Below are 25,930 nucleotides of genomic sequence, written 5' to 3'. Positions count from 1 at the left end.
ATTTTCTTTAAAACAAGTTTGTAATATTTAGTTTGTAGAAGAAATATAATCATTTTGACCCATTTTAGCCACAGGTGGTCTTTCCGACCATAGGGGATTTTGTGCCGTTATATTTTTAGATTCCCGCCGTTCTGGCTCAGGTAAACTGGAAGTATTCTTATCCAAAGATAGATCGATGCTGTATTTAAATCATACTGCACCTTGTAAGAATATTAGGTTTTTATCACATGCTTTTGCAACCACACCTGCTTTTATACTTAACTAATTTGGGTAAATAATCACAAGTAACACTGAGCAACAGCAAAAGTGAAACAGACACCATTAACTAAAAAATAAATAAACACACACAGGGATAAAACACTGACCAGAAATCTCGTAACATGTTCCCGACTGAAAACATGAGCTTCAGCTTCCCTGCTTGACAGCTTCCTCACACAGAGCAAGCACAGAGATGCCACTCCTTCTAAGAACAGATCATAAGTCACCATAAACTGTCTCCCTGAAAAAGTAGCAAAGAAAATTAGTATTCACGTCACTGTTCTGCAAACCAAAACAGGCTTTTTATTACTTTATTACTGTGTTTGCATTCAGTAGGAGAGAAAATCTTATTTAGTAGAAGTAGTAAGTAACTGTCTAAACCAGAAACAAAACTGAAGGAAGGAAAACTAGAAACAGACCTCCACAAAACCATTGTTATTTTTTTTTTTGGCCAATGATTGTGTGCATTACCTTTTGGTTAGAAGCTTTAATAGCAAAATTATCCCTATCTCCCCACAGTAAAGATCCACCCAGTGATCCAGATCACCCCCAAAATGTAATTACTTGTTCCTTATTCCATTTCTAAGATTTCCTGAAAAGTTTGTCTAAATCCATCTAACTTTTTGAGTTATGTTGCTAACAGACAGGCAGGCAAACCAGCGCTGCCAAATACATGACCGCAGTCTAGGCGGAGGTCATGTAAGCAAATGAGTAAAAGCTTTCTTTTAATTTTACAGCTTCTATGGAAACCTAGCTTGTAATTACAGTTTTGCTGATACCAGATTATCCACACGATTTCTTGCGAGAGCAATAACAGTACTCACCAAGCAGAGGGAATTTTTCGTTTTCTTGGAGTTTACTGAAGGTTTCGCATGGTGGAACTGTAAGGACATAAAAAACAAATGTAAATGCAAAGAATTCTAACTACTGCATTAACTATTAAAAATGAAGAAATAACTACCACAAACCTTCACGCTTTAAGATTGCACTGTGGTGCTGAAGGTTGTGTAATACTGCAGCCCAACATGAATGAAACAAGTTAATTATTAGACACCATTTTTCTGGAGAATGCATGGTGGTACATTACTGTATATGACAACCAGCTCCTATTATCCTTGTAGGTACACAACACAAACACAGGCATAAAAAGTACTTTATCACCGAGTTTACTGCAGAGATTGTAGATATATAGTCTGTCTTCTGCCGTTTCTGAATTTTAAAGCCAATTCTTACCTCGCCTGTAATCAGAATTGTCAAGGTTCCAAAATATCCAGGGTGGAATATCAAAAATCTGCAAACAAAAGACAAAACATATTTACGACTACTAAACAAACTAACCTTTTTATTCTGTTACATAAATGCCCATTAGGCTGAGCTCAGTCGTCATAAGTCTACATTTTTACCTTCAGAACAATCTGATCTTGTTTCCTTTCTCTTTCCTCCTCCAGCGCCATTGACCTCAGGATGTCCTCATCCAGCTCCTCCTCCCAGGCAAAAGGCAGCCTCCAGGGATTCTGGTACAGCTATAAGTTAAAGACGAAAGCTGGCTATTACACTGGTGAAATTTGTTCTTTGCAATCTTTAGCCTGATTTCCAAAAAGTTTGAATGAAACAGGCCTAGTTTCATATGGCTTGCTGGGTCCATGTGATACTGACCCTTTGGCCTAAGTTTGCTTAGTACATCTAATTGTGATTATAGCACCTAAATGATTCTAGTAATTAGACATTGAGTTCATTTTTAAGTATTATTTAATACTATATAGTATAATATTATTTATATATGCACACACACACACAGTTGGGCAAATGACTTGAACTTACAACTACAACCCCCATCACAGTCTGTGCTCCCTTTCCACTGCTCCTCCTGTGCCCCCTCCCTCATGACCTTTAGCTTACACCCACCCAACACCTCCAGTTCACACTTACTGCTTCCGGCGTCTTGCATTTCCTACTATTTATTTTCCACTGTGTGTCTTGCTGCTACTATACTGTGAATTTCCCCGCTGTGTGACTAATAAAAGAATCATTAAGTATCAAAGTGTGTGGGTGTGTCGGTAAGGTTAACATTCTTGCCATTACCCTACTCTACTAGGTAAAAGCAAAGGTAGTGTGTGACACGTATAGTCCCTATAAAAAAACACCAAGTTCAGTTGGACTCTAATCCCTGTAACTGTATTTCTACATCTCTGTTAACCACTTGCTATTTTAGTCCAGCTGCTGTCAGAACAAGTTCTTACTCCAGTATAACATATGTTTTTTGGGGTTTTTCCACAACAGAAGCCATGTGTAGGCAATACTGGCATGTAGCAGCGAAGCTGCGGCTTGGAACGAAGGCTCACCTTTTCTTTTATAGTTTGCATGAATAATTCATTATAGCGGCTAAAAATGCACCCACCTTCTACCTTACTACCAGTATTTGTTTGGGTTAGGGTTCATCCACACAAACAATTATTTACTTTATTTACTTTCAGAGGAAATCCAGCCAGTCTCTTCAGTTAAAGTCCTTTGATTAAACTATTAATCCACTGAATTGATTAATGAGTTAATACTGTAGTTTGTACTTATTAGTCCTATAAGTAGGACTAATAAATAATGAATAGGGTATACACACATTACAGGATTATAAAGGATAAACAGTTTTTATATACTTTTAATATATAATACTAAAAATGATTTTGTAGTGTCTAATTACTAGCATCATGTACGCAGTATAATCACAATTAAATGTAGGCATAAGGGTCAGTGTGACTGTCACATGCCCCGAGCAAACTAAATGACCATCAGAGTAGACAGTACCACATGAACTTGATAAACTCAATAAACCCTATAGGATATAGCGTCAAATGTTTCCATATACATATGATTCCAGATGTCAGCTTAGGAATATTCGTTGTCTGTGAACCTATATAAGTATGAATGGGTAGTGGGATTTCTATAATTGGCCTTAAAGATCTCACAGATTGTGTAGATCTGTTTTTGATGCCAGACTTTTCGTAATAAACTTTTTATTATTCATCGAGTTGGTGTCTGGAGACCTTTCTGTGTCTGCAAGCCATGTTTTCCACATTACCTGCCTAAGAAAGTTACATCAACTTCTAAACCTAATTTTAAAGGTTTAAATGTGTAAGAGGTTAAAAAAAAGTTGGCAAATAAAGTTGCCTTGCATTGCCTTAAATAAAAATTATTTGCATCCAAAGACATTGCAGATTGCAATCCTCACGCCGCTGTCATGGTGCACTGCCTATAATGAGCACACTGGACACTGACTCCACAATAGGCCTTTTAATGTTTTTTGGAGCCAGCATTCCAGATTTCACTGCATTGTACACAGCAGACCTTCACAAAGTTAAAGCATAGACCCCAAACAATAAATAACCTCTGCTAGATGAGTACATTAATTATTTGTTACTCAACATGGCAAATGCTGGCCGAATATATGTGATGGGAAAATCTTATTGATGATAATGAAGACACAGCTAGTCATTAAAGATTGTGATTAGGACTGTTTTTCCAGGACTGTTATCTTTAGTACCCCGCGTGAGTGAGTGAATACAGTTGTAGAACACAAAGGACTTTTTTGCCTCCTTCTGTGGTCTGTCAACATGGACCTCCCTTCAGGGGTCTAGCACCAGGGGCCAAGAGGGACCACTGTTCCCAGGAGGATGGGTTATATAAGGATGTGTCCTGAGACTGTACTTCAGTTCTAACATTGTCGGCTGGCTTGTGTTAACTTGTCTTCTGGTTGCGTTTGAACTCCTGTGATCGCAGTAAACAGCTGTGTCTTCTCATCGATCTGAGTGTCTGTCGTTCATGTGAGGAAATTTTCCTAACAATATACGTGTCACAATTGCTCACCAAAACGTTTATGAGATGTTTTTGAGACTCGAAGTGTTGTTCGACAGAGGACTGAGGGAAAGCATCCACACAAGCAAAGCACAGGCAAATCGGTTCAGCCTCACCGCATGCGTTGATACATGTCACGACCATGGCTGTTCCTAAAACAAACAGGCAAGCGAATAAATACAGACTATTATACATTTAATATATAAACAACTGCTGGGGCGAACCTTACCAACAACTGGTTTATTTCTCCTCCAGCTCGTCCTGACGTAGGCAAACAAACCCAGATAAACCTTCCCTAAGGGCATAAGGGGACAAGGAGGAAAAATACCATTCGATGAATATCAAATGCTTTTTAAAAACAAAATGTTAAAGCCATAATGCTGTGTAATGTTCAAATCTATACAAACATTAATATTAAAAATCTAAATATTGCAGAAATGCACAGTAGAAAAGAAGAATGTACCTCTCATGTCATAACCCCAGGATCCTTCAGCTGTATGGAAAATGCCATATTTAAAATACCTTATTAATATACAATAAATAAATAAATAAATTTTGATGCCAATAAGTGAACAGTACCTTTGCCAAAGTATTTCTGCAGCATCTGGGTAAGAACATTGGGAGCAGATTTAATTAATTGATTAATGCTTTATTTTGAATATAATGAAAATAATAAAACCACTAAAGCAAAGAAAAACACAACAAAACCAATGGCTAAAGGTTTGATGTAAAATCTATAATAATAATAGCTGTTGACAGACAATATTTGTACTTATTTAATTGCAAAGAGATGTCCGACAGTCCTTCAGAAAGAGTCTAGACTGTGCGAGACGGCGAGTGATGTGCATGTGGTTAGTTATAATCTCTTAAATTAAGATTTTTTTTTTTTGTGATGCCTGCAGTTATCAGTTCTGTGTTGTAGTAATTAGAACATGTGCTGTTACTGTGACATAAACCAAAGTTTATCTTCAATTCAGGGTGAGCCAAATTCAGATATTTTATATATATATATAAAAGTATTAGACAGTAGTTGTTTATGTGTTTTACTGAACTGTGAAGTTTCCAACAGCTTTCTGCACAGAAAGGGGGATTTAAAAAATAAACTCAAATACAATGTCAAGCATGAAATAAAACTTTGCATTTCAGTAGCCTGTCAGTGTAAATAAATCCTTTTAATGAGACTGTACTGAAATGAATGAATTAGATTTACCTGTTCATGTTTCCAAGATGACAGATGTTTTTGATATGTGAAAATACTGTCATAGATGTGCCTACAACTCTGTTTTAAAGAGAGAAGAGATTTTTGGTCAAATTTCTGTTCCTAATAGCAGCTGGTAAAACAATTATTACATGTTAAATTATAACTTATTACCTGACAGCAAAATTTGCATTTGTGTTTTACAGATGACGTAGGATGTGTCACGGCAGCATGATACTCTACAGAAGAAAGAGGCGGGAAAAAAACAACAAAAGTCATGAAAATGGTGCTACAAAGAGATCAATTTCCTGCCTATTGTAGAAAAAATTACCAAGACTCTGGAATGAGTAAAAGTAAATAAGGTTTATTTACAGGAGAAGTATTGAATAAACGAATTACTTGCAAATAATGAGAGTGGTCGTCCCGACTTGTGTGAAGTCGGGAGAGACTCTGATGATTCATCAGAGAAAAACTGTTTCATTAAGCTGGTCCCCAGCTGAAGGTCAAACAGCAAAATAATAAATGAGGAATAGAAGACTGAGTGGCGCCACTTTCTTCTAGTTTTCAAACAAAGCCCACATACCACAACAAACTGATATCCCAAACAACTATTGCTATCTAGCAAGAGTAAAAACCAGTCTCAACTCTGCCATATCAGAGCTCTGGGAAGAAAGTGGTCAGTCTGACCTCACACACGCATACACAATGAAAACTGTAACTTCAGTCTTCTGTAAAATGAGAACACTATATGAAAACGTAATAGTGAATGGATTAACAATAATAAATAAATAAAGAAAACTGAATATACATGTGATTATTATATGAGTATATATGAGTGATTACCATATGCAGCAAAATTTCTTTCACATGCCACAGACATTTAACATGTCATAGAAGATCATACCTAGCCTGTTCCCTGGTTCAATGTTTGTTGTCAAGCTGCTCTTTGTGATCGATTCCAGTTTCTTCAAAGCTACAAACCAACATATGATCCATTATAAAAGCATCATTGAATGTTCCACTAAAGAGCAAGTTGAGACAGAACTTTCAGAAGAAAAATTAAAAACAAAGAAAAAAAAACCTTCTGTGTAACACGTGAAATCCACAGCCTTGAATTCATTGGGCTTCAGGCTCACTTCCTGTAATACAAACATTTTTACATTAATTAATACAAATAAATGAATGGATTTCAAGAACGTGCACTTTGTAAAGGACACCTACCTTCATAGAAGCATTTCTAGTCGCATGAATTTCCTCTGTCTGCTTTGCAAAATCAAGCATCATTGGGGCGAGGAATTTGTAATCCCTGTAGGATTCCTTTGACAGCAACGTAGAGGGATGCCAGGCTTTCTGCGTAGGAAACATATAAGATGAATTATATTTATGTTCAGCTGCTTTAAGCAGAATTGTGCCAATTCATTCCCCATTCACTGCCGGATATTGACCTTACATCAGCTCAACAATTAGAGCAGCTGTTCACACAGTTATATTGCATGGAAATGGCTAGATTTAACTAACAAATGCTACCATACAGAAGAACAGGGCAACACTATAGCTTGTGAACATTCAGGAAATAAAAGCAACTTTAGGAATAATGAACCCTAGACAAATTAATTCAAAGCAGATATGCTGGACCACAGGAAACTATTAGCTCAGTTGTTGCTTCGGGTTCCCCAATGGAGACCTCAAAGCAGCTCAGAAGAGTTCCCTCCCTGAGAATCTGAGTTGTTCTTTTAAAAACTGTGAAAACATAATCCAAGATCTCCTTCAGCAGAATAATGTGATGTCATTTTTCAACCATTTTCATTTTTTTTTATTTCAGACCTAAGATGCATCTTTCTCAGGCAGGTGATGTGGAAAAATAGGATCAATGTCGAGGATCCTAGCGAGTGTTCGTACCCATGGTCTTATATAGGTTTGTAAATGGAAACACACCCCTACCAGAAATATATAACCCTGTCCAGACATGAAGCCCAGAACTCAAAGCAAATAGCTGTCTGCTACGGCTGGTCATAACCTATGCTAAGAATCAGACACTTCACCTACTTACAAAATAACAATAGATGTGATCAAAGCTCAGGACATGTTTGATGATCGCGTGGGAGGCCACGGTGAGTCTGCACAGCGTGCACAGGTAGTGTCTCTTCTCACCTGGCCCGAGACAAATGCATTCAACCAGGTGCTGCATGCCTATAAGAACGTGATCAGAGGACATGGATAAATTATAGACATTTTAATTCAACAACAGAAAACATTTTACTCAACTATTCTAATATCAGATAAGCAAATACACAAAAGCCTTTTTTAAAATTATTTCAAATCAGGTAACAGTTTGGAAACACATGAACAGTTAAAATGGAAAAATGTGTTTAAAAAATAGAGTTTAATTTCATATTTACAGACCAAGAAGTGGATGCTTCCTACTGCTGCTGTTTTGGTAGGCATGGATTGTCGTCCTCTTTGGCTGGGTAGCTAGAAAGAAAACAGAAATGTTAAAGAACAGACTGAAACCAAGCAGAGTATATTTAACATATAAATTCAGATATAGTGAGGAATCAGTCGCATTTCAAGCTCAATTAAAGGCTTGTGAAATTTTAAAAACTTGATTTTCATATCACATTAATTTCCTCTGCAGATCTGCACTGTTTTAATACATTATGACTTCTTGCTCATCCATTTCAGAACCTTAAAAATGAGAGTTGAACTGACTTAGTTTCCCTCCACTTGTGAAACATTTGTTGTTATAGGAGGGAACATTCCTTGGGCATATGCCTGGAACACCTTGATAACCAATTGAAAACAGCTCACATCTCCATAGCACATTCATGTTTTGCCAGCTGCAAGCACCAACAGGAACAAGTCTAATGACTTTGGCACACAATCAGGTAGTCACGCAAAGACGCTGTCAAACACAAGTATATTCAACTGTTCAAAAGACACGGATTGTTTGTGTGTTGACATTCTGGCCATACATAAAGCTCAGGTTTAATCCATTTTCATTGTGAAGGATAAATCTGAGTGGATATATTTACCTTAACTGGGTGGAATAAATGTACATTGTGGTTACACAGAGAGAGGCGCAGTGGTTTGGATTACATGTGAATGACTGGTATAGCAGCGTTTGATTTCCACATAAAAGTAGATGAAATGCTTTACTTTGTGCCCTGTTTCTATGCAAAAAATGGAATATATTTTTCTTTTGCATTAAAAAAAAAAGTGTCATTTTGTTATTGTGTCCTCAAGAACAAGAAAAAAGTCCTTGCTTCTTGCAGCGTATGTAACAGCCTTAAGACTGCAAAACACAACAGAAGCGTGTCAACTGCTAATTATCTGGCGCGTGTAACCTATGCGTCTTCGCTGACGGCATAAATACTCTACCAGAAACTGGTTTTGCTTCAACAGACATCTTTAATTTACTTGGTAACGGCACAAGCATGACACGCAGGTCCACCATTGTTGTTGTGCTTTTCGCGGGTTAAGGCGGGTTGACGGGACTCGCCTTGCAAGAAAATTTCACCCTGGAGGCCACTGTCAAATCTTTGTGGTTTAATCCACCCAAAACTCTGTAACTGAGTAAATAAAAAGCAAGAACGCAACAAAACTTTTGCTTTTTACTGTCTCAGCATTGTGGTGTAAACAGGGCCTTAGTCATGGTATTCAGAGTATTTCTCAGAGTCCTGAATAATCAGAGATTTCAACTCACCTTCAAACAGCTTAATAAGTCTGTCATTTTCACTTAGAATCTGCATCGCTGCAAAGAATTAGATCATTTTCATTAATATACAGCTTTATAAAATTCTCAGATACAACATGGAAAAATGAAAGAACCATACCTTCAGAGTAGGTTTTTGAATTAAGTTGATCCACCAGATTTACAGGTAACTGTAACATCTGCAAAAACATAAAGTGATTCAAATGCAAAACATCCAGCAGTTGCTCATAATGCTGCTAAAACAGCTCTGAAGCACTGAGGCCTCGACTACACAAAAAGTCTGAGGATGTCCTGCAGCCTTCTCCACCAAGACATTAGCAGACATCAACCCCTGTAAAGACTCCTCCTTCAACCGGCCCATTGTTCAGCTCCGTCCTTCACATTCTCCATTTCAACATTTTTGGTAACTTACAGCAATCAGCATTAACAGTAGCTGAACATTTGCATATTTACAAATTTGCTGTAAAACACTGGTTCCCTCTAACAAAAAGTCCAGCCTTTCTTTAAGTCGGCAAACACTCCTTCACTCAGCTACAAAAATTTCCTAAAGCCGAAGTCCCCCCGGCCCCCTGCAGTTCCATTTCACAGCTCAGCAACTGTGTGTTCTCATGCTTTCTTGGAAGAATACCCCCTCTTCATTTCTAACTTCTAGTCTCAGTTAATTAAGGTTTTTACTGAGTAGACTAAAGAAGCCTATATTTGTCATCTGCGGTTTCAATAGATGAATGATTTCTACAGCAGCTGAGAAAAAGTCAGGGACCAGCAATGCTTTATGATTTTATTGGACAAAGTTATTCACTATACAAATTTTAAAATGGTCAAAATGACAGTCTTGACCATTCTTGTGTTAAATGCATCTAATGTATACAAAATAAAGATTTAGCACAAAGATGTATTCATCACTACACATCTGAACTGCAGGTAAAGTAAAAAATGACCATTTCTGTGAGGTGCAGCCAAAAGGATTGGTTGAGTATCTGATTTAAAAAACAATAGTTCATTTGGTGAGGTGATTAAATGTGGGCTATTTATTTCTTTGGAACATTTGCAGCTTCTATACACTAACCTGCAGCCATAGTACGTCTTCGGTACCCCTGAGCTTTGGCCGCAACGCTGCTCTCATGTTCATGCCGGCAATCCAAGAGAAACTCAGGTTGTTGGGGTTTGTGTAGTTCTGCAAAGCAAAACTCAAATTAAATATCCAAATGTTTAAAATACTTTACTTTGTGCCTTTTAATGACATTCAGCACTTACAAAGTAGTTACTGTAGTGGTCCTGAGAAAAAATGTGGCTTAAAATGTTTTTAACTGGACAATGTTGCTCACAAACATGGCACAGGTAAAAAGATGTACACGTCGAGCTGAAACACATCGTCAACAGAGACAGGCCTGCAAGAGAGTACATTTAAGATAGGTCAGTTACTGTACCATCAAACAGTGGGTCTTAAATTTGTTTAAATGAAAGTGATCCAGCAAAAATACACAAATAATTCAAACCAGAGAATTATGTTAATCTTTCTTACATCAAAAATCTGTGTAAAATCATATCAGTTTTAATATTGTTTGTTTTATAGGATTCATTATTCTTCAATTCTCTGAAGAACTAGCATTTTCCACATGTACAAGAAAAGTTTCCTGCATTATGTTAGCCACAATATCTCAAAATTGTCAATATGGGGTGTGGACAATGCACATAATGGCTTAAAGTCAGGATAAAAAAAATAAAAAAAATATATATTTTTTTTTTTTACCAGATCATCTCTTGAAGACAGTGGACAAGACATGCTATAACAAGAAGATATGCTTGAGTTGGGACGATTCTCAGGGTGAACAACATGACCCTTTTGCTGTAAATGTCCATTTTTGCTCCCTCACGTACGTAAATAGGAACATCCGTTTCCAAACGTTGCAGTCCTCATACATCCATGTGTGTTTCGCGTTGCCATAGTTATTAAGTCAATTCCTCTACTAGCTGGCAGTGCTAAATTCAGAGCTCACCCCGGCGAGCCGGCGTCAGTTTCACAAACTGTTTAGCAGCAGTAATGCATCACTTTAAAGTTGTTTTCCAACACTCTAAACACTGGTGCAATTTCTACAGTTGTGCTCGTCTTCATTCTTCTGCTTTTTTGTTCTCTTTCTGATTTTCTTCTTTTATTCTGGTTCGTTTCTTTCCCTGGTCCCATGTCAGCTATTCTGCTCAGAACTGCCTTGCGATTTCCGGTGGTATTCCCCCTTCTTCTGCATCATGCAACAGATAGCTAAGCTCCCTGAAAACAGACCAAATTACGCGAGTAACCGGCACGTTAACAGATGCCGTCCGCATATCCGTCTTCTGCGTTGAGCATGAATGCGCCTGAAGTCTGCACACATCCAATGTGCACATGGGGACAATTTACTCACCTACGACGGGTTCGTTGATTGCAGATTTGGTTTGTGGGTCCACAAAAACGATGGTAGGTATGAAACCTTGAGCAAAATAAAATAATAATAATAAAAAAAAAACATTAATTCAAAAGGGAAAACCTTTTATGAATTCTGAGTTCATTGGAATGGAGTGCATTTATTAATTCTTAAAGTTAAAATACACTCACTAGACACTTTATTATGTACACCTGTTCAACAGCTTTTTAACACATCAGCTAATAGCCAATCACACGGCAGCACTTCAGTGCATTTATAATCATGTACAAGATCAAGACAACTTGCTGAAGTTCAAACTGAGCATCAGAATGGAGAAGAAAGGGTCTTTGAACGTGCCATGGCTGTTGGTGCCACATGGGCTGGTCTCAATATTTCAGAAACTGCTTCTCTACTGGGATTTTCACACACACAACCATCTCTAGGGTTTACAGAGAACAGTCTGAAAAACAGAAAATATCCAGTGAGCAGCAGGTGTCCAGCAGAATATGCTTTGTTGATGTTAAAAGTAATAAAATAATGGACAGAACTCAAATCACCACTAGTTACAACCAAGGTATGCACAATACCAGCTCTGAACACAAAACACGTCAAACCTTGAAGCAGATGGAAAAACATTGCATGGTCTGATAAAACAATATGAAGCCATGAATCCACTCTGCCTTGTACAGTTTAGGCTGGTGCTGCTATAATAGTGTCAAGGATATTCATTAGCACACTTTATGCCAACTGAGCATTGTTGAAACACCACGGCTGGCTTAAGTATTGTTACTGACCTTTTACATCCTTTTATAAACTACAGTGTACCCATAATGCACCATGTTACAAAGCTCAAATCATCTTAAACTTGTTTCTTGAGCATGACCATGAGTTCACTGTACTCCAATGTCCCCAGATCTCAATCCAATTAAGCACCTTTGTAATGAAGTGCAACAGGAGACTGTCCTCATAGATGTACAGCCGACAAATGTGCAGCATCTGCATGATGCCATCATGTCAATATGGAATAAAATCTCTAAAGAATCTTGCCAACAGGTTGTTCTAATTATGCCACGAAGAATGAGGGCAGTTCTGAAGGTAGAGGGGTCGAGCCGGGTACTAGCAAGGTGTACATAATAAAGTGGCTGCGAGTGTATAAGCAGATGTGGCTGTGGAAGTGCAGCATGCACTTGGATTTGTTACAAACAAAAAAGCAATGTTATCCTTCTCAAAATAAACTTTTGGCTTGAAATTTCTGGTAAGCTTATAATAAAGTAGGCAATATGAGCACTAAAGCACATGAAAAAGCATGTCGGATGAGGAAACATCTTTCAAAAGAATCAGAAGCACTTCTCTAAGGCATATACCAAGACCTACAGGACTCATCTTTAAAACTAGATGGTGGAAGAAGAGGAAATTATCTCACCACTTCTCATTGTGTCTAGAAAAAAAACAACAACAAAAAAAAACACATCAGCAAAAACAAAATCAGTGTAACAGACATTAGGTATAAGTGAGTCTTCTAAAACTTTAACCTACAAAGAGATAAAGACAATGAACATTACCTTTCTGGAAAGTGTCTATCATTTTCTGTGTAAAAACAATAGAAACAGGTATGAATTAAATATAGAGGTAACATCACGAAGTGGAACAAAGTTTTTTATTTGCACATGCTGTGGAAAAATCAGAACATTTTGGAAAAGTTTTCAGACTTGATTAGTACTTTGTACCAGGATATTTATCCAAGCTATTTACATGATCCAAATTATGGAGGAGCTAAGGGGAGTTCAGCTCCCCTTAAAAGCATATGAGCTCCCTTAAAAAAAAAAAAAAAAAACTCAACTGAAAACTAAGGATGAGCTCTAAAAAAAAGAAATGCTACATAAGTAATATTTTATTTCATTTTCAATAAAGTTCTTGATGTTTCTTAAAGAAAAATATAGCATTAACTTCTCTGTATGGTTGGTTCATTCAGTTAATAAATTCAATTTTTTGATTGATTTTTTCACAGATAATTCATAAAATTTCTTTGAGCACTGTGGACAGCAGCATTATCCATTTCTTCAGTACTGTGAGATGCCAAAACAGCAACTACTTAATTTAGTCGTTTAAATAAAAAAAATAAAAAAAAATCCCTATATGAGATTTTTCCAACTGCATCAGCAGCATACAACAGTAGCGAAAGGTTTTTGGCAGTAACCCTAATTATCACTTCTCTGCCATACACCAGTGGCCTTGGAGAAATGTGTGCGTCTGCATTTACACTTTGGTTTAAAGACAAACTAGCTTCTTTGTTTTTTTTGTTGTGTTAAAAACAAAAAAATTTTGCTTCCGTTGTAGCATGAAAGTACTCAAAAACTGATGTTTAATCGCATCTGTGTTGTTCTAGAGTCAATATGACAAAGTGTCCTAGAAGACAAAAGTATGTAAGCACGGAGCATTTATTAAGTTAATATTAAAATACAGGTACAAAAAAACAAGCAATGAAACGACCAGAATCGACTAACTTAACTCTCCTGGCGTTTCATCTTTCATTTACTAAAAGGGCTCCTCCCCTTTTCAGTTTCTTTTTAAAGGCTTTACTCTGAATTGTATACATCAATGACATAGAGTATTATTCTCAAAGGGTTTGTTTGTCTGTTTAAAAGCACAAGCTTTAAGTGACCATAAGGGTACAGGGGTTATAGGGAGGGTAACGCATATACAATTCTTCAAGAGTTCATCCATCATACTTTCTTATATCTGCAGCACCCAATCATAAACGGCTCTATGATTACACTATTTGAAGCGATTAGTTTCCCCACCTCATTGTGTCCTCTAGTCTTTCCCTCTTCTACTGACAACATCCCAACAACCCAGATAAACCCTCCTAACATGGATGTAAATGTTTTACCTAGTGTGGGAGCTGCCGACATTAAACTGCAGCTGCTGGTCATTTATCTAACTTCTTGGTAATTGTTACCTTATATCACAGGTTTCCCTTTTTCACAAAAACATCTTTTGCAGAAGGACCAGTTTAACCATTTTTCAAAGGAATAAAGTAACCATAAAGCTCCAGTAAAAGATTCCACAATCTTGTGTTAATGTAAAATGACAGCAGCAACACACTTTCAGCGTCCTCTCAATTCAGTTGTCTTTACGTTTGTGGAGAGATGCTGTAATGGGAAGATGGAAGCCTGTGGTTTCCAAAAAGTAAACTGCTTTATCATGGAACAACTTAAGTTTACTTTTGTTTGCTGGGTGTTTTAAAGTAAGAATTTTGTGCCATTTTTCAAAAAAATAAGCCATTGTTTTTACTCTGTCCACCTCACTGAGATCATTGATATGTCTAAAACCATATGATGAGGCAATCATTTATGAATTTAAAAACAACCATGTGCCAGGAGAGACCTTAAAACTGGCCAGTTGTGAGAGAATCTAGACTAGTTTTCAGCCTCAACTTTGATCTGTTCCAATTAACTTCAATTAATTCAATTTACATGTTAAAATGTAAGTAAAGTCAAATACACACCAGTTGATGTTCCAGTGAAAGCAAATGTTTCTTGAAAGCAAATACCTTGGGAAAATCAGTACGACACACCTACAAGAAGGAAAAAGAAAATTTAGAGGCTCATCATATATACATACATAGAATAATATAAGTAACATAAGTAGCCGTCGTTTGAACAAGTCAAGTAAGGTACTTTATGTTAAAAAGGAAACCATTATATTTTCCTCTCCAGGAAAATTAAGGGTACATTTACACCAGCCATTCTGATTAGGATTGAAGTTTTTTATGAAGTTCAAGGTGTGAATGTGCGACGGAGCTCTGGTCTGTTCTACTTCAAGTGAACCAAATGCAGGAAGCAGACAACACAAAGCATTGCGGGTACAGTGGAAGGTCCTGTGGGTAAACACAAACAGAACAGAAAGCCGAGAGCTATAGCTCACAGTCAGACATGGAAGAACGCTATAAAAGCTCTGTTATCAGATACTTCTTACCAGTCAGAGGTTGCCGTAACAAATCAGCAGAGCTGAATGAAGCACAATAGAGATGGCATCCTCTGCAGACCTGTTAGCTCCATAAGTCAACTAGTGCCCATCCACATCTGCACAGTGTCTTTGATGCAAGATAGTGTCAGTCTCTCAAAGCACTACAATTCTCTGAGGGACTCTTCTGAAAGTGTACAGGACTATGATGACTATGTGACTGGGTACATCAGCACTTGTGTGGATAACAAATCAGAAAGGTCCTGAACCAAAAGACCTGGATAAACAATCAGGTACGTCATATGCTGCGTGCTCGCTCCACTGCATTTAAATCGGACAATGAGACTGAGTACAAAGCTGCAAAGTATGGACTGAGGAAGGCCATCACCAGGACTCTGCTGAACTCTCTGCAGAGCATCGACCAGCACTGAGTCCACAGGGGAGCTGCCTACATCATCAAATAGCCCACCCACCCCCATCATGAACTGTTCACTCTCCTCCCCTCAGGCAGGAGATACTGGAGTCTGAAATGCAGGACATCCAGACTCAGAAACTCTTTTTCAGAAACTCCATCAGACTCCTAAACAGCTGATAGGAGTCTGTAACAACAGCCTGTACCCTGCACACAATATTATTTACCGTTTATGTGTCTTGTTACTTAAAATAGATATTGCATATGCATCTTACCGTCTACCTCAAGATAGTTTTTGCACAGCTAATCATTCATTGTTGAATGTGGCAGAATAGTTTATGTAACACATTGCACATTTATGTACATAGATTATTTACTCAGTTTCTTTTTTTATCTTATCTTTAATCTAGTTTTCTTAAGTTGTTTTTCTTCTATTTTATAAACTTTGATGGCATTCAGTTTGGTTGGCAAAGTAAGAATTTCATTGTTCAGGGAAACTTGTTTCCTTACTGTACAAATGACAATAAACGCTTTGAATCTATCACAAGTGTAAGGTAACTTCCAGTAGTCATTGAGGCAGGTAACTGCTGTCTTTCTGAGCAGAGGGATGATGGTGTGGGCTTTGACAGAACCTTGGCAAAAATAAGGATTTGTGCAGCATTTCCATCCCTGAAGGCTAAGAGCTCTGCAAACTGGAACCTCCATGAGAATATAAAGCACACTCAAGTTTGCATTTATCAACTCCCACAAACTTCACGTATTGTTCATTTACACACCACTGTGTTCTTCATTTCTTTAAGAAGGACTCCCCATTTCTTATATGTTTAAAACCCCCAAACAAGCATTTATAACCATCTACTCTTTCAGTTTTTTCTTTCAGCCACAATTGCTCTCCCATGTAGAAGACCCTATGCACAAATAGATGTAAACTATTAACTCCATGAGCAAAGCGATATGAAGCCGAAATAAATTTTTTAATAGAACCCCCCAACCCATGATTTTTGCTGTTACACCCTGCATCTTTAATAATATCCCTCTACCATGCTGCTTCAAGTAGGTATTTAATATTTCCTGTATTTTTAATAACTCCATAGTCCAAGTTAAGGGAAAGAAAAGCACATTCCTCAAGGTGCTAGCCCAACATGTTCCTACCCTACCAGCTTTGCCTCAAACATTTCCCATTCCACCTCTGGATATTAACAAAAAAAAAAAGTTTTTTTATTAACAATGTGGAAAGTACATGATATACACTGCTCACAAAAAGTTAAGGATTCTCAACTTTTGGGTGAGATTTACAGAAGATGTAAAAAGTACATGATGCACTGATTTTATAATCATGAATGTATTTGCATTTAATAAAAACACAAAAAACTTCATAGAGAACAGCCTGAGACTGCAGACATGTCTGGACCAAATCTGGAATACTTTTGGCACTTATGGCTCAGTTGTGGCACTGGCCTGGGTTGTGTGGACCAGAAACGGACCAGAAGTCAGTTGCCAGCCTGACTTGGATAATGGCAAGTCCCCTGTGGCCACATGTGGTCCAGATGTCAGCTGTTGGTCTAGATATGGATTACGGCAAGTATTTTGTGGAGTGTGGAAGCCTGTCTTGACATAGATTATGGTAATTTCCTTTTGGGCCATATCTGGTGGTAATGTGGCCAAGTTTCAATAGCCACATTCACAGTTAGTCAAAGCAGCAAGTCAAGGCCAAACTTGGGCCAAACAAAACTGCACATTTGGGACAGACATGTTTTTTGCTATTTGGGGCATGTTGTGTGATAAGTACTTAAACAGTTGTATGTGTCAATTAAATTTTAGTCAAGGTCAAATTAAGTTCAAATGTAAAGCTTATAGTGGATTTTAAGTTCATTCTGACATACAAAAAAAAAAAAAAAAGCCAAATCTTTGGCGGCGGGGGGGGGGGGGCGACGATTGGCTAACAACCTCACTCTATTCTTCAATAGATTTGATCAGCCATCTGTCCCTCCCCCTGTCCATCTATGGCCTCTAGTGGGCCCATCAATGGACCACCTATCAGCCTGGCATTGTGGTGGATGAAGCTGTTATCTACCCCCTACGGAGATCCTTCTCTCACATGGAAAAGGCTGGGAGCACTGTGAGAATCATGTTTTTTTTATTTTTTCAGTGCCTTTAACACCATACAGCCCACACTTCTGAGAGACATATTGGAAATCACAGGGGTAGACCTCCATCTCACAACATGGATCCTGGACTACCTCACCAACCGACCACAGTATGTGAGGACACAAGACTGTGAGTCCGACAGGGTTGTCTGCAGCACAGTTCTCCAGGGAACAGTTCTGGCTCCCTTCCTCTTCACCACTGAACAACAAACTGGACTGGACAGACAACACTAACGTACTGTACAAGAAAGGCCAGAGTAGGCTGTATCTCCTAAGGAGACTCAGGTCTTTTGGGGTGCAGGGAACACTGCTGAGATCCTTTTTTGACTCTGTGGTGGCATCAGCTATTTATTATGGTGTGGTCTTCTTGGGAGCAGACTGCTGACAGGAAGAGACTGAACAAACTGGTTAAGAAGGCCAGCTCTGTCCTGGGGTGCTCCCTCGATCCTGTGGAGGTGGTGGCGGAGCAGAGAATGATGGCTAAGCTTTCATCTCTGATGGAGAAAATGCCCCACCCCAAGCAGGACTTTTTAACAACACTGAGCAGCTCCTGCAGTGACAAACTGCTTCACCCGAGTGTGTGAAGGACAGATAACACAAGTCCTTCCTTCTGCTGCGGTCAGATTGTACAATCTGCACTGCTCCAAGTAGCCACACAGCCACAACAGGAAACTAATAATGCACACAGACGAGCAAAATCAATACTTGTGCAATACTATTAATTTTTTTTATTTTTTTTTTGACACACGCTTCTATATAGATTGTTTTTATATTGACTTTTTAATATAGTTTTTGTTCTGTACAGTTTTTGTTCTTATCTCTAATCCTGTTTTTTACACTGGTTTTGCACTATCATCTTTGCTGCTGTAACACCGAAATTTCCCCAGGATTATCTTATCTTATCTTTACCCACTTGTCACTTATTAGAGGCCTGTCTGCCCTGGGGTATGGATCCAGCTTGTTTTTTTTTTTTCTCTCTTTAATTTGTTCTTGCTTTTTTTAAAGCCACTTTACCTGTACATTAAACCCTGTATGAGGGTTTTGTTTCCAAAAGCTTGCATCAATTGACTGCAGTGCTCAGAGATATGCATCTGCTCTAACTCTGTTTAGAAAAGCAAGAGCTTGCCCATGCTGAACAACCAAATTTGCTTTTCATTTACCAAGCTTCACACATGTGGGCTCCAAATCAGACAGTACAGACTCAGATGAAAAGACAAAACAAACTACACCAGTCTGCAAACTCTCAAGCTCAATGTTTAGGTACAATTCCTGCAGTCCATAATACAAACAACCATTTTCTTTTCATAAGGTCCACCAGGGTTTATAAGATATAGTGAAATACTTTGCCCTCTTGCAGAGGCTGACAGCAGTGGTTCCCAGCCTATTTTCCTTGGGGACCCCCTTCATGCAAATATGAAAAAGCCATGGACCCCCTGCCCCGCCCCATGCTGATACCGTGCTTGGTTTTCTGATTTCAAAAGTGAGATTCTCACCATAAATACTGTATTCTGGCTGAGTCCTGTCCTTCCATAAAGCCAAAGTTAAACTAACAACATATAGCCTTACCTTTTTTTTTTTTATTTTTTAAATTAAAATAGCAAAGATGTGTGGACATTAATCACAGTGGCTCTGAATGTTGAGACCTCGGGGAGTCCCAACTCCAGGCTGGGAACCACTGAGTTTCCAAGCTTGTCTCCTGACAGGAAATTGTAGTTATGGGAGATAACTCGGTTCTGTGACATGTACACCAATGGTTAAAACTCCACTTTAAACAATGGAAGGAGGATTTAAATGCCTTGTTTTAAAAGGGGTGTCCATATTTTTAAAATTTGCATCTATTTTTGGTATCCTATGGGTTCATTAATTGTGTTTCCCATTTAATACATTCAAGGGAGGCTTTCCCACATCCGAATCAAGAAACACATGATGCTGTATAATGAAGACAAAACATCTGCCTGTATAAATTAATAACTGATAAGATTAACTTTATACAGAGTAAACTAATGAAAACAAGAGTCTAATAGCTAATCATGAAGCTGAAAAGTCCTGGAGGCGACAGCGTGGAGGTAGCAAATGTTTCTGACCCTCTTCTGAGTATTGTTGATGGGAATCAATGTCTGTTAGCTGGAGGAGTTGAATCTTTTAGATCCACATCGCTCTACTGGTATCTCTCATTTCAGTTATCCAGCATCAAAAGGTCAGTGGTTATCAGCCACGGTAGTGTAATCTTCCTGCTGCAGAGCCTTCCTGTTGGCTATTACCTGCATTGCTCAATGTGCAACAGTAGAAAAACCATGAACTTAACAGACCAAAAAAAAAAAAAAACAACAAAAACAAAAAACAACCCACCTTCATTTATTAGAAAAAAAAAGCAAAAAAAGCAAAAAGCCTTTTAAAATCTTTGTTTTTTGACAACCTTAAGGTAGAATCAGCCATTTAGCCTTTTTTTTTTGAAGGGGGGAGGTACTCTTCGATTGAGGGTATCAAGGGTACTCTCTAAGTATCCTCAATGACAACACTGCCCATGTCCAAACATCTCACTGGGAGATGCTGCTGCTGCCCCCTCCATGTCCCTTTAAAAAAAAAAAACGGCTCAAAGCTCAGGGATGGCTTGGGTCACAAGGCACAAGGCCAACGCACAGGATTGATTTGGGCTCCAAACTGCACAGAGTTCAGTCTGATTTGGTATCAGTAGGGTGCTCCAAAACAAGTGTTGTGGAAATTTCATATATTCACTTTAATATTGTGTTATACTGATCACTCTCAAGGTAAACAGATTGTTTAAGATCGTAGTACCAGAGATTTATGCTGAGTGGCTTGTTGCTATCGTAAAGTTGTTGCATTCCTTAGAGCAGTTCACACTGACCTGTGTGACTTATCTGATACTAGATACCTTCAGGATGACCCAGCAGGGCATCCTGCCTTAATGTCAATGGGGTTGTTTATGTGCTCAATAAAATGCAAAAGCTCATTTGGTTTGTTGAAGTGTCTAATCCTGTGTGAGAAACAGACAATCTCTTCGTTTTTATCTTACAAGATATATGATGTGCTGTGACGTGATCATTCTGCTTAAAAGATTTCTTAAAGGATCTACTGCAAAACACCACAGGTCCTCAGCCTTTCCTGTTCCCATCTCAATGATTCAAAGCAGTTTTAGTGGCATTAATGTGTCCTACACAATATCAGACAGGTGGTTTAAAGGTCCCATATTATGCAAAATTCACTTTTTAATGGTTTTGGAACAGTCATACTGGTCCCCCCGCATGTGTAGGAGACCCGTAAGTGTGAAACTCTTTCAGGCGCTCTCTCTCCCCCCTGCTCCACCTCTAGGGAAGTAAGCGCTGAAATGAGCTTGTTTGAAAGCGTGTACGTTATGACGTCATAAGGGACAACAACCACTCCCCACAGAGCGATGGACCCGTCTACCGGCTCTCAAAGCCCGCCCTCTAAAAATCACCTAGCGCCCAGTGTTTTTCCCTCTTCGGCAACCCTCGTTAGCGGACATGGCTAAGCGACAGAAGCACTGTTCTGTTTGTGGCTGCATAAATGAACACGAAAACGTTTTTTTACTTCCATCCACTGAACCCACGAGGACTGAGTGGATTAATTTTATTTTTGGAGGAAATGTACCCGGAAAACTTCCAAAGGTTTTGCATGTCTGTGGCCAGCATTTCAAAGAGGACTGTTTCCACAACATGGGGGCATGGAAAGCAGGCTTCGCCAACCGTTTGAAGCTGAAGCCAGGTTCAATACCAACTGTCCGTGACACAGCTGGAGAGGTAAGAGCTGGCAGTTATTTTATCGTTTCGGCCTTATTAGTCTGATAGCTTGAAAATATATTAACCTGTCAATCACCTCATGACGGGCGATGCGATGGGCGGAGCCAACAGCTGAGCTGCTCCACCAGGGTTCCGCCCACCATAAACGGCACATTTCTGAAGCTGCTAAAAAGAGGGAGGTGAAGAGAAGCCGCTGCACTCAAACTGAGGGTTGATTTGTCCATACCATGGCGGAAATATTTCATTTAGATATTAATGAATGGTCTCAGATTGGGAATAAAGTGTATAATATGGGACCTTTAAATAAATATTGTGGCCAACAGATGTGCAAATCATGTAAATTGTTTACTTGATAAATTCTCCAGAGGGGTTCTGCTATGGTATGCAATGGAAATTTTTTGCTTTTGAAACAAACTTTTGTTTTGCATTGCAAATAAAAAGAGATGAAATTTGAGGAGAAGTTACCAAGCAGAACAGGTCTCTTACACATTTGATTCTCAAATACAAAATCTCCATCTTGTGTTAGTTCTACACATGACATTCCCTATCAGGTTCACATAAACAAAACATCACTGAAGAATAGGCAAACTTACATTTTTCCACTGTTTATTGCATCGTGTACAGCATGATGCAATGGTATGGCTTCAACACATGCAAGCAGCCAGCAGAGTTTCTAAAGAACTGCACGCAATCCAAACAACTGAAACCAGGCAGATATGAGCACCAGACATGCATGCATCAGGATATCAACCTCCAAAGAGGAGCAGAAGAACAACATGGCCTAAGGTTTTAAGGAGAAATTATGTAAAAGAAGTTACCTACAATTGCACAAGATTCTGCTAAAACAGACTGTATTAAAAGCTTGCATGCAGCTGACTCAGACTGTAGTATAATTAGAACTGCATGCAGATTTACCATGACTCTTGTGATGACCACAAATGTGTAACCACGCAGTGCAGACGGGCCAATGGCCGGCACTGCAAAGCCATTATCGAAACTGTGTTGATTAAATAAAGTTGATAAATTAAGTGACAAAAAGGCATTGCTGGTCCCCGACTTAATCCACACCCCATCGCTCTACTTGAGGTTTCATTACAGGGTATCTACTAGACCTGAAGCCCAGGTTGCTTTTAAGTGGCCTTCAGGTCATCTGCATTGTTGGGTCTGGTGTCTCATCTTTCTCTTGACAATGCTCTGTAGATTCTGTACGAGGTTCTGGTCAGGCGAGTTTGCTGGCCAATCATGCATAGTAACGCCATGGTCACTGAACCACCTTTTGGTACCGTTGGCAGCTATTGCTGCAGCCCTGCACATCTCCCTCTTACACGTGGAGGATAAAGACTCCTACATCAGGATGCTCTTTATTGAATACAGCTTGACTTTCAATACGTTCATCCCCCACGAGCTCACCCACAAACTGTTTTCCCTGGGACTACACCCCATCCTCTGTGACTTGCTCCAGGACTTTGACTGGCAGGCCTCAGTCTGTCAGGATCAGAAAAAGGACTTCAGCCAGCATCATCATTAACATTGGCACACCACAGGGGTGTGTCCTCAGTCCCATCCTCTACACCCTGTTCACCCATGACTGTGTGGCCTCCCACAAGGACAACCCCATCCTGAAGTTTGCGGATGACACCGCTGTGATAGGATGCATCGCTGGCGGGGACGAAGCAGCCCAACAAGGACAACAACCTCACCCTCAACACGGACAAGACCAAGGAGATGATTGTGGGCATGAGGAAAGAGAGAAACGCTCATCAGCCACTGCTTATCAGCGGGCTGGAATTGGAGAGGGTGAGCAGCTTTAAATATCTGGGGGTCCACATCAATGAGGACCTCACCTGGACACTCAACAATACACAGCTGGTGAAGAGAGCTCAGTAGCAGCTGTACCTCTGAGGAAGGCTGAGGAAGTTCGGCATGTCACCAAATATCCTCAGAAACTTCTACAGCTGCCTTGTTGAGTCCATCCTGACCAGCTGCATCACTGTGTGTGGTACAGCAGCTCTACTGTCACAGCAAATGCCTGCAGAGAGTGATGAAGACTGCATGCAAGATCACCAGGACTCCTCTCCTCATCATTCATTGTTGAATGTGGCACAACAGCTTGTTGTGGCTTTTGCCGGTCGAGTTCCCTGCTCCGAGACCGTGCTCCGTCCACGAGAAGGGGCGCGCCTCCCAACCGGAGTCTCGGTCGGCTCCGGCTTTGACAGTTAACTTCACTCGCGCGTTAAAGAGAATCTGACTCCGATACCTTTCTTTAAATGGTTTATTGCCTGTCACTGTTCAACATCTGTTTCCTTTCAGACCTTTCACACACATTCACACACATATAACCATTCTTACAACATCCCTGATTTGGGGAAAGAACTGGCCTTCTTCCCAGCTTTTCTCGGAACCCTTAGGCCGCTCTGCTCTCCTGGTTCGTGTGTGTTTATCATCTGGATCTGGTCCCGGCCGGCTGCTCACGTACGCTGTTTTTAAAGGTCATCCTGCGAACAGTGTCCTTAACTGACTTTTTCTCCACAAGCTTATGTAGCAAACTGCACATTTATGTACATAGATTATTTACTCAGTTTTTTTTTTTAATCTTAGCAAAGTAAGAATTTCTTTGTTCAGGGAAACTAGTTTCCTTACTGTGTAAATGAAGCTAAACAAGTTACAACTATTTGGGGACTACTCATCTTAAACGCAAAGAAAAACCCCTTGACTATTTTAGAAATAAATTATTCAACTGTCGTATAAAGCAGAGCTGTTTTATTTAAGCAGCATCCGCCTCATCAAAGCTCAATTCAAGTAGTTTGCACTTTCCTGTTTAAAAGGCTCAGCACTACAGCAGAGGAAATGGCAGGTCTTCCTGCTACTGAAGGTTTTATTTATAGTAAACGGAGTAGCAGCCAATAAACCACGGACTATGTCGTGGCAAATTTCTTCCTAAGCATCGGGATACATGTGGTAGTGGGATCGGGAATGACAATACTGCTGTCGATAAAAATGAGAGGGCGCGCAGAAAATTTGGGAACCATTGATATAATGCATTGCCGACTCATACTCGTTTCACACAGTTTTTCTCTCGTTAGGATCCTTCTGACAGAAAGACAGACCACACTGCCCTTTACTTTTCTCTTCCTTTCTGAAATCGAACAATTTCTGAAAAAGAAAAAGAAGTTCCACATCCAATGTGAACTTTAACAACCAAAGACTGCACCGGATGCTGTTTTTTTTACTGCGTGCCGCTCTGTGCCAAGCTGACTTTCTACACATGACTGATTGATGACTCAGAAAGACTCAGCCTCTTCCGCGTGCATGAAAACGGTTAGAAAGCAGAAGGCAGCTTTTTCTATACGGTGTCGCTCAATTTAGTTGCAGCCTCTGAGATTTTTTTAAATATAAAAGTATCACTCACCTGACAATAGAGGCTGCAGTCCATGGTGGAAAACTTTAATAATTTTCTTGGCGGGAAATCAACAGAAAGTTGCCATCAGCTCATTAGTCTCCTGTCTGCACGCTCCTCTCAGTTCTGGGGTGGAGACCTTCCTCTGTAGGGGTATTTGTGTGCCTGCTGGTCGGGCTCCTCCCCTGTCTGGTGGGACGGGTCCACACAGAGAACACATAATGCTAATAATTAGACACTACATGGATACAGTTATTGAGGTTAATAAAATAAAATATAGTGAATGTGCAAATGTCAATGGGACAAAATAAATTATGAATTTATGCTTTTGTTAGAGTCCATCCTGATATATGAATATGACTGGGTGTCAAGGCTGAATCTAGAATATTTCTGAAGGGCGGCCAAGCACAGACACAGAAAAAAAGAAGAAAGGGGTCTGGGTTTTATCTGATTAATACAAATTAATAAAAAAATAATGGCTTATTAGCAGACTTCAGCAAAGCTTGTCAGAGAACCATTTAATTTGAATCAGGTGTGTTGCAATGGGGAGCGATCAAAAACCTGCAGGATAGTGGGCCTAGAGGACCAAGGTTGGGAATCTCTGCATTAGTGGTAACCTTGCTTCAACACACCTGAATTAAATTATTTGGCTTTATATATTTATATTGTAGAAGTTATCAATGTATATTGTGTGGAAAAACAACAGGTGTCTCCTCTCTCAGGAAAGTCTGTAAGCAGGATATTAATAGTATGACATTATAACATGATATCAAAATGATCAACCAGTCAGCCCTAAAAGGCTGTGTGTGTGTGTAT

General features: G+C 39.3%; 1 protein-coding gene across 4 annotated transcripts in view; it reads right to left on the bottom strand.

The window, feature by feature from the left end:
• The window catches only part of LOC121628194, a 40,986-nt gene extending 15,745 nt beyond the window's left edge, over window positions 1–25,241 (bottom strand). For 3 of the 4 annotated variants that reach the window (XM_041967151.1, XM_041967152.1, XM_041967150.1), the window contains exons 1-25: window positions 25,127–25,230; window positions 14,922–14,990; window positions 12,976–13,000; window positions 12,837–12,851; window positions 11,414–11,479; window positions 10,269–10,402; window positions 10,081–10,188; window positions 9,136–9,193; window positions 9,006–9,053; window positions 7,706–7,774; window positions 7,353–7,492; window positions 6,524–6,652; window positions 6,384–6,441; window positions 6,207–6,275; window positions 5,477–5,541; window positions 5,315–5,383; window positions 4,684–4,708; window positions 4,568–4,597; window positions 4,334–4,399; window positions 4,117–4,256; window positions 1,662–1,781; window positions 1,492–1,549; window positions 1,227–1,271; window positions 1,083–1,139; window positions 366–499 (exon numbers count right to left, since the gene is read on the bottom strand). In XM_041967151.1, the coding sequence (XP_041823085.1) occupies window positions 366–499; window positions 1,083–1,139; window positions 1,227–1,271; window positions 1,492–1,549; window positions 1,662–1,781; window positions 4,117–4,256; window positions 4,334–4,399; window positions 4,568–4,597; window positions 4,684–4,708; window positions 5,315–5,383; window positions 5,477–5,541; window positions 6,207–6,275; window positions 6,384–6,441; window positions 6,524–6,652; window positions 7,353–7,492; window positions 7,706–7,774; window positions 9,006–9,053; window positions 9,136–9,193; window positions 10,081–10,188; window positions 10,269–10,402; window positions 11,414–11,479; window positions 12,837–12,851; window positions 12,976–13,000; window positions 14,922–14,990; window positions 25,127–25,150 (1,821 nt within the window). In that variant the 5' untranslated portion in view covers window positions 25,151–25,230. Of the gene's footprint in view, window positions 1–365; window positions 500–1,082; window positions 1,140–1,226; window positions 1,272–1,491; window positions 1,550–1,661; window positions 1,782–4,116; window positions 4,257–4,333; window positions 4,400–4,567; window positions 4,598–4,683; window positions 4,709–5,314; window positions 5,384–5,476; window positions 5,542–6,206; window positions 6,276–6,383; window positions 6,442–6,523; window positions 6,653–7,352; window positions 7,493–7,705; window positions 7,775–9,005; window positions 9,054–9,135; window positions 9,194–10,080; window positions 10,189–10,268; window positions 10,403–11,413; window positions 11,480–12,836; window positions 12,852–12,975; window positions 13,001–14,921; window positions 14,991–25,126 lie in introns of all 4 variants that reach the window. The other variant, XM_041967149.1, reaches the window with a different exon arrangement.
• Between the last annotated feature and the right edge of the window lie 689 nt (window positions 25,242–25,930).

This window comes from Melanotaenia boesemani, chromosome 17 (assembly GCF_017639745.1).
Source record: "Melanotaenia boesemani isolate fMelBoe1 chromosome 17, fMelBoe1.pri, whole genome shotgun sequence".
Classification (NCBI taxonomy): Eukaryota; Metazoa; Chordata; class Actinopteri; order Atheriniformes; family Melanotaeniidae; genus Melanotaenia; species Melanotaenia boesemani.
The sequence above is the reverse complement of the archived record's forward strand: the minus strand, read 5'-3'. Positions and strand labels throughout refer to the sequence as shown.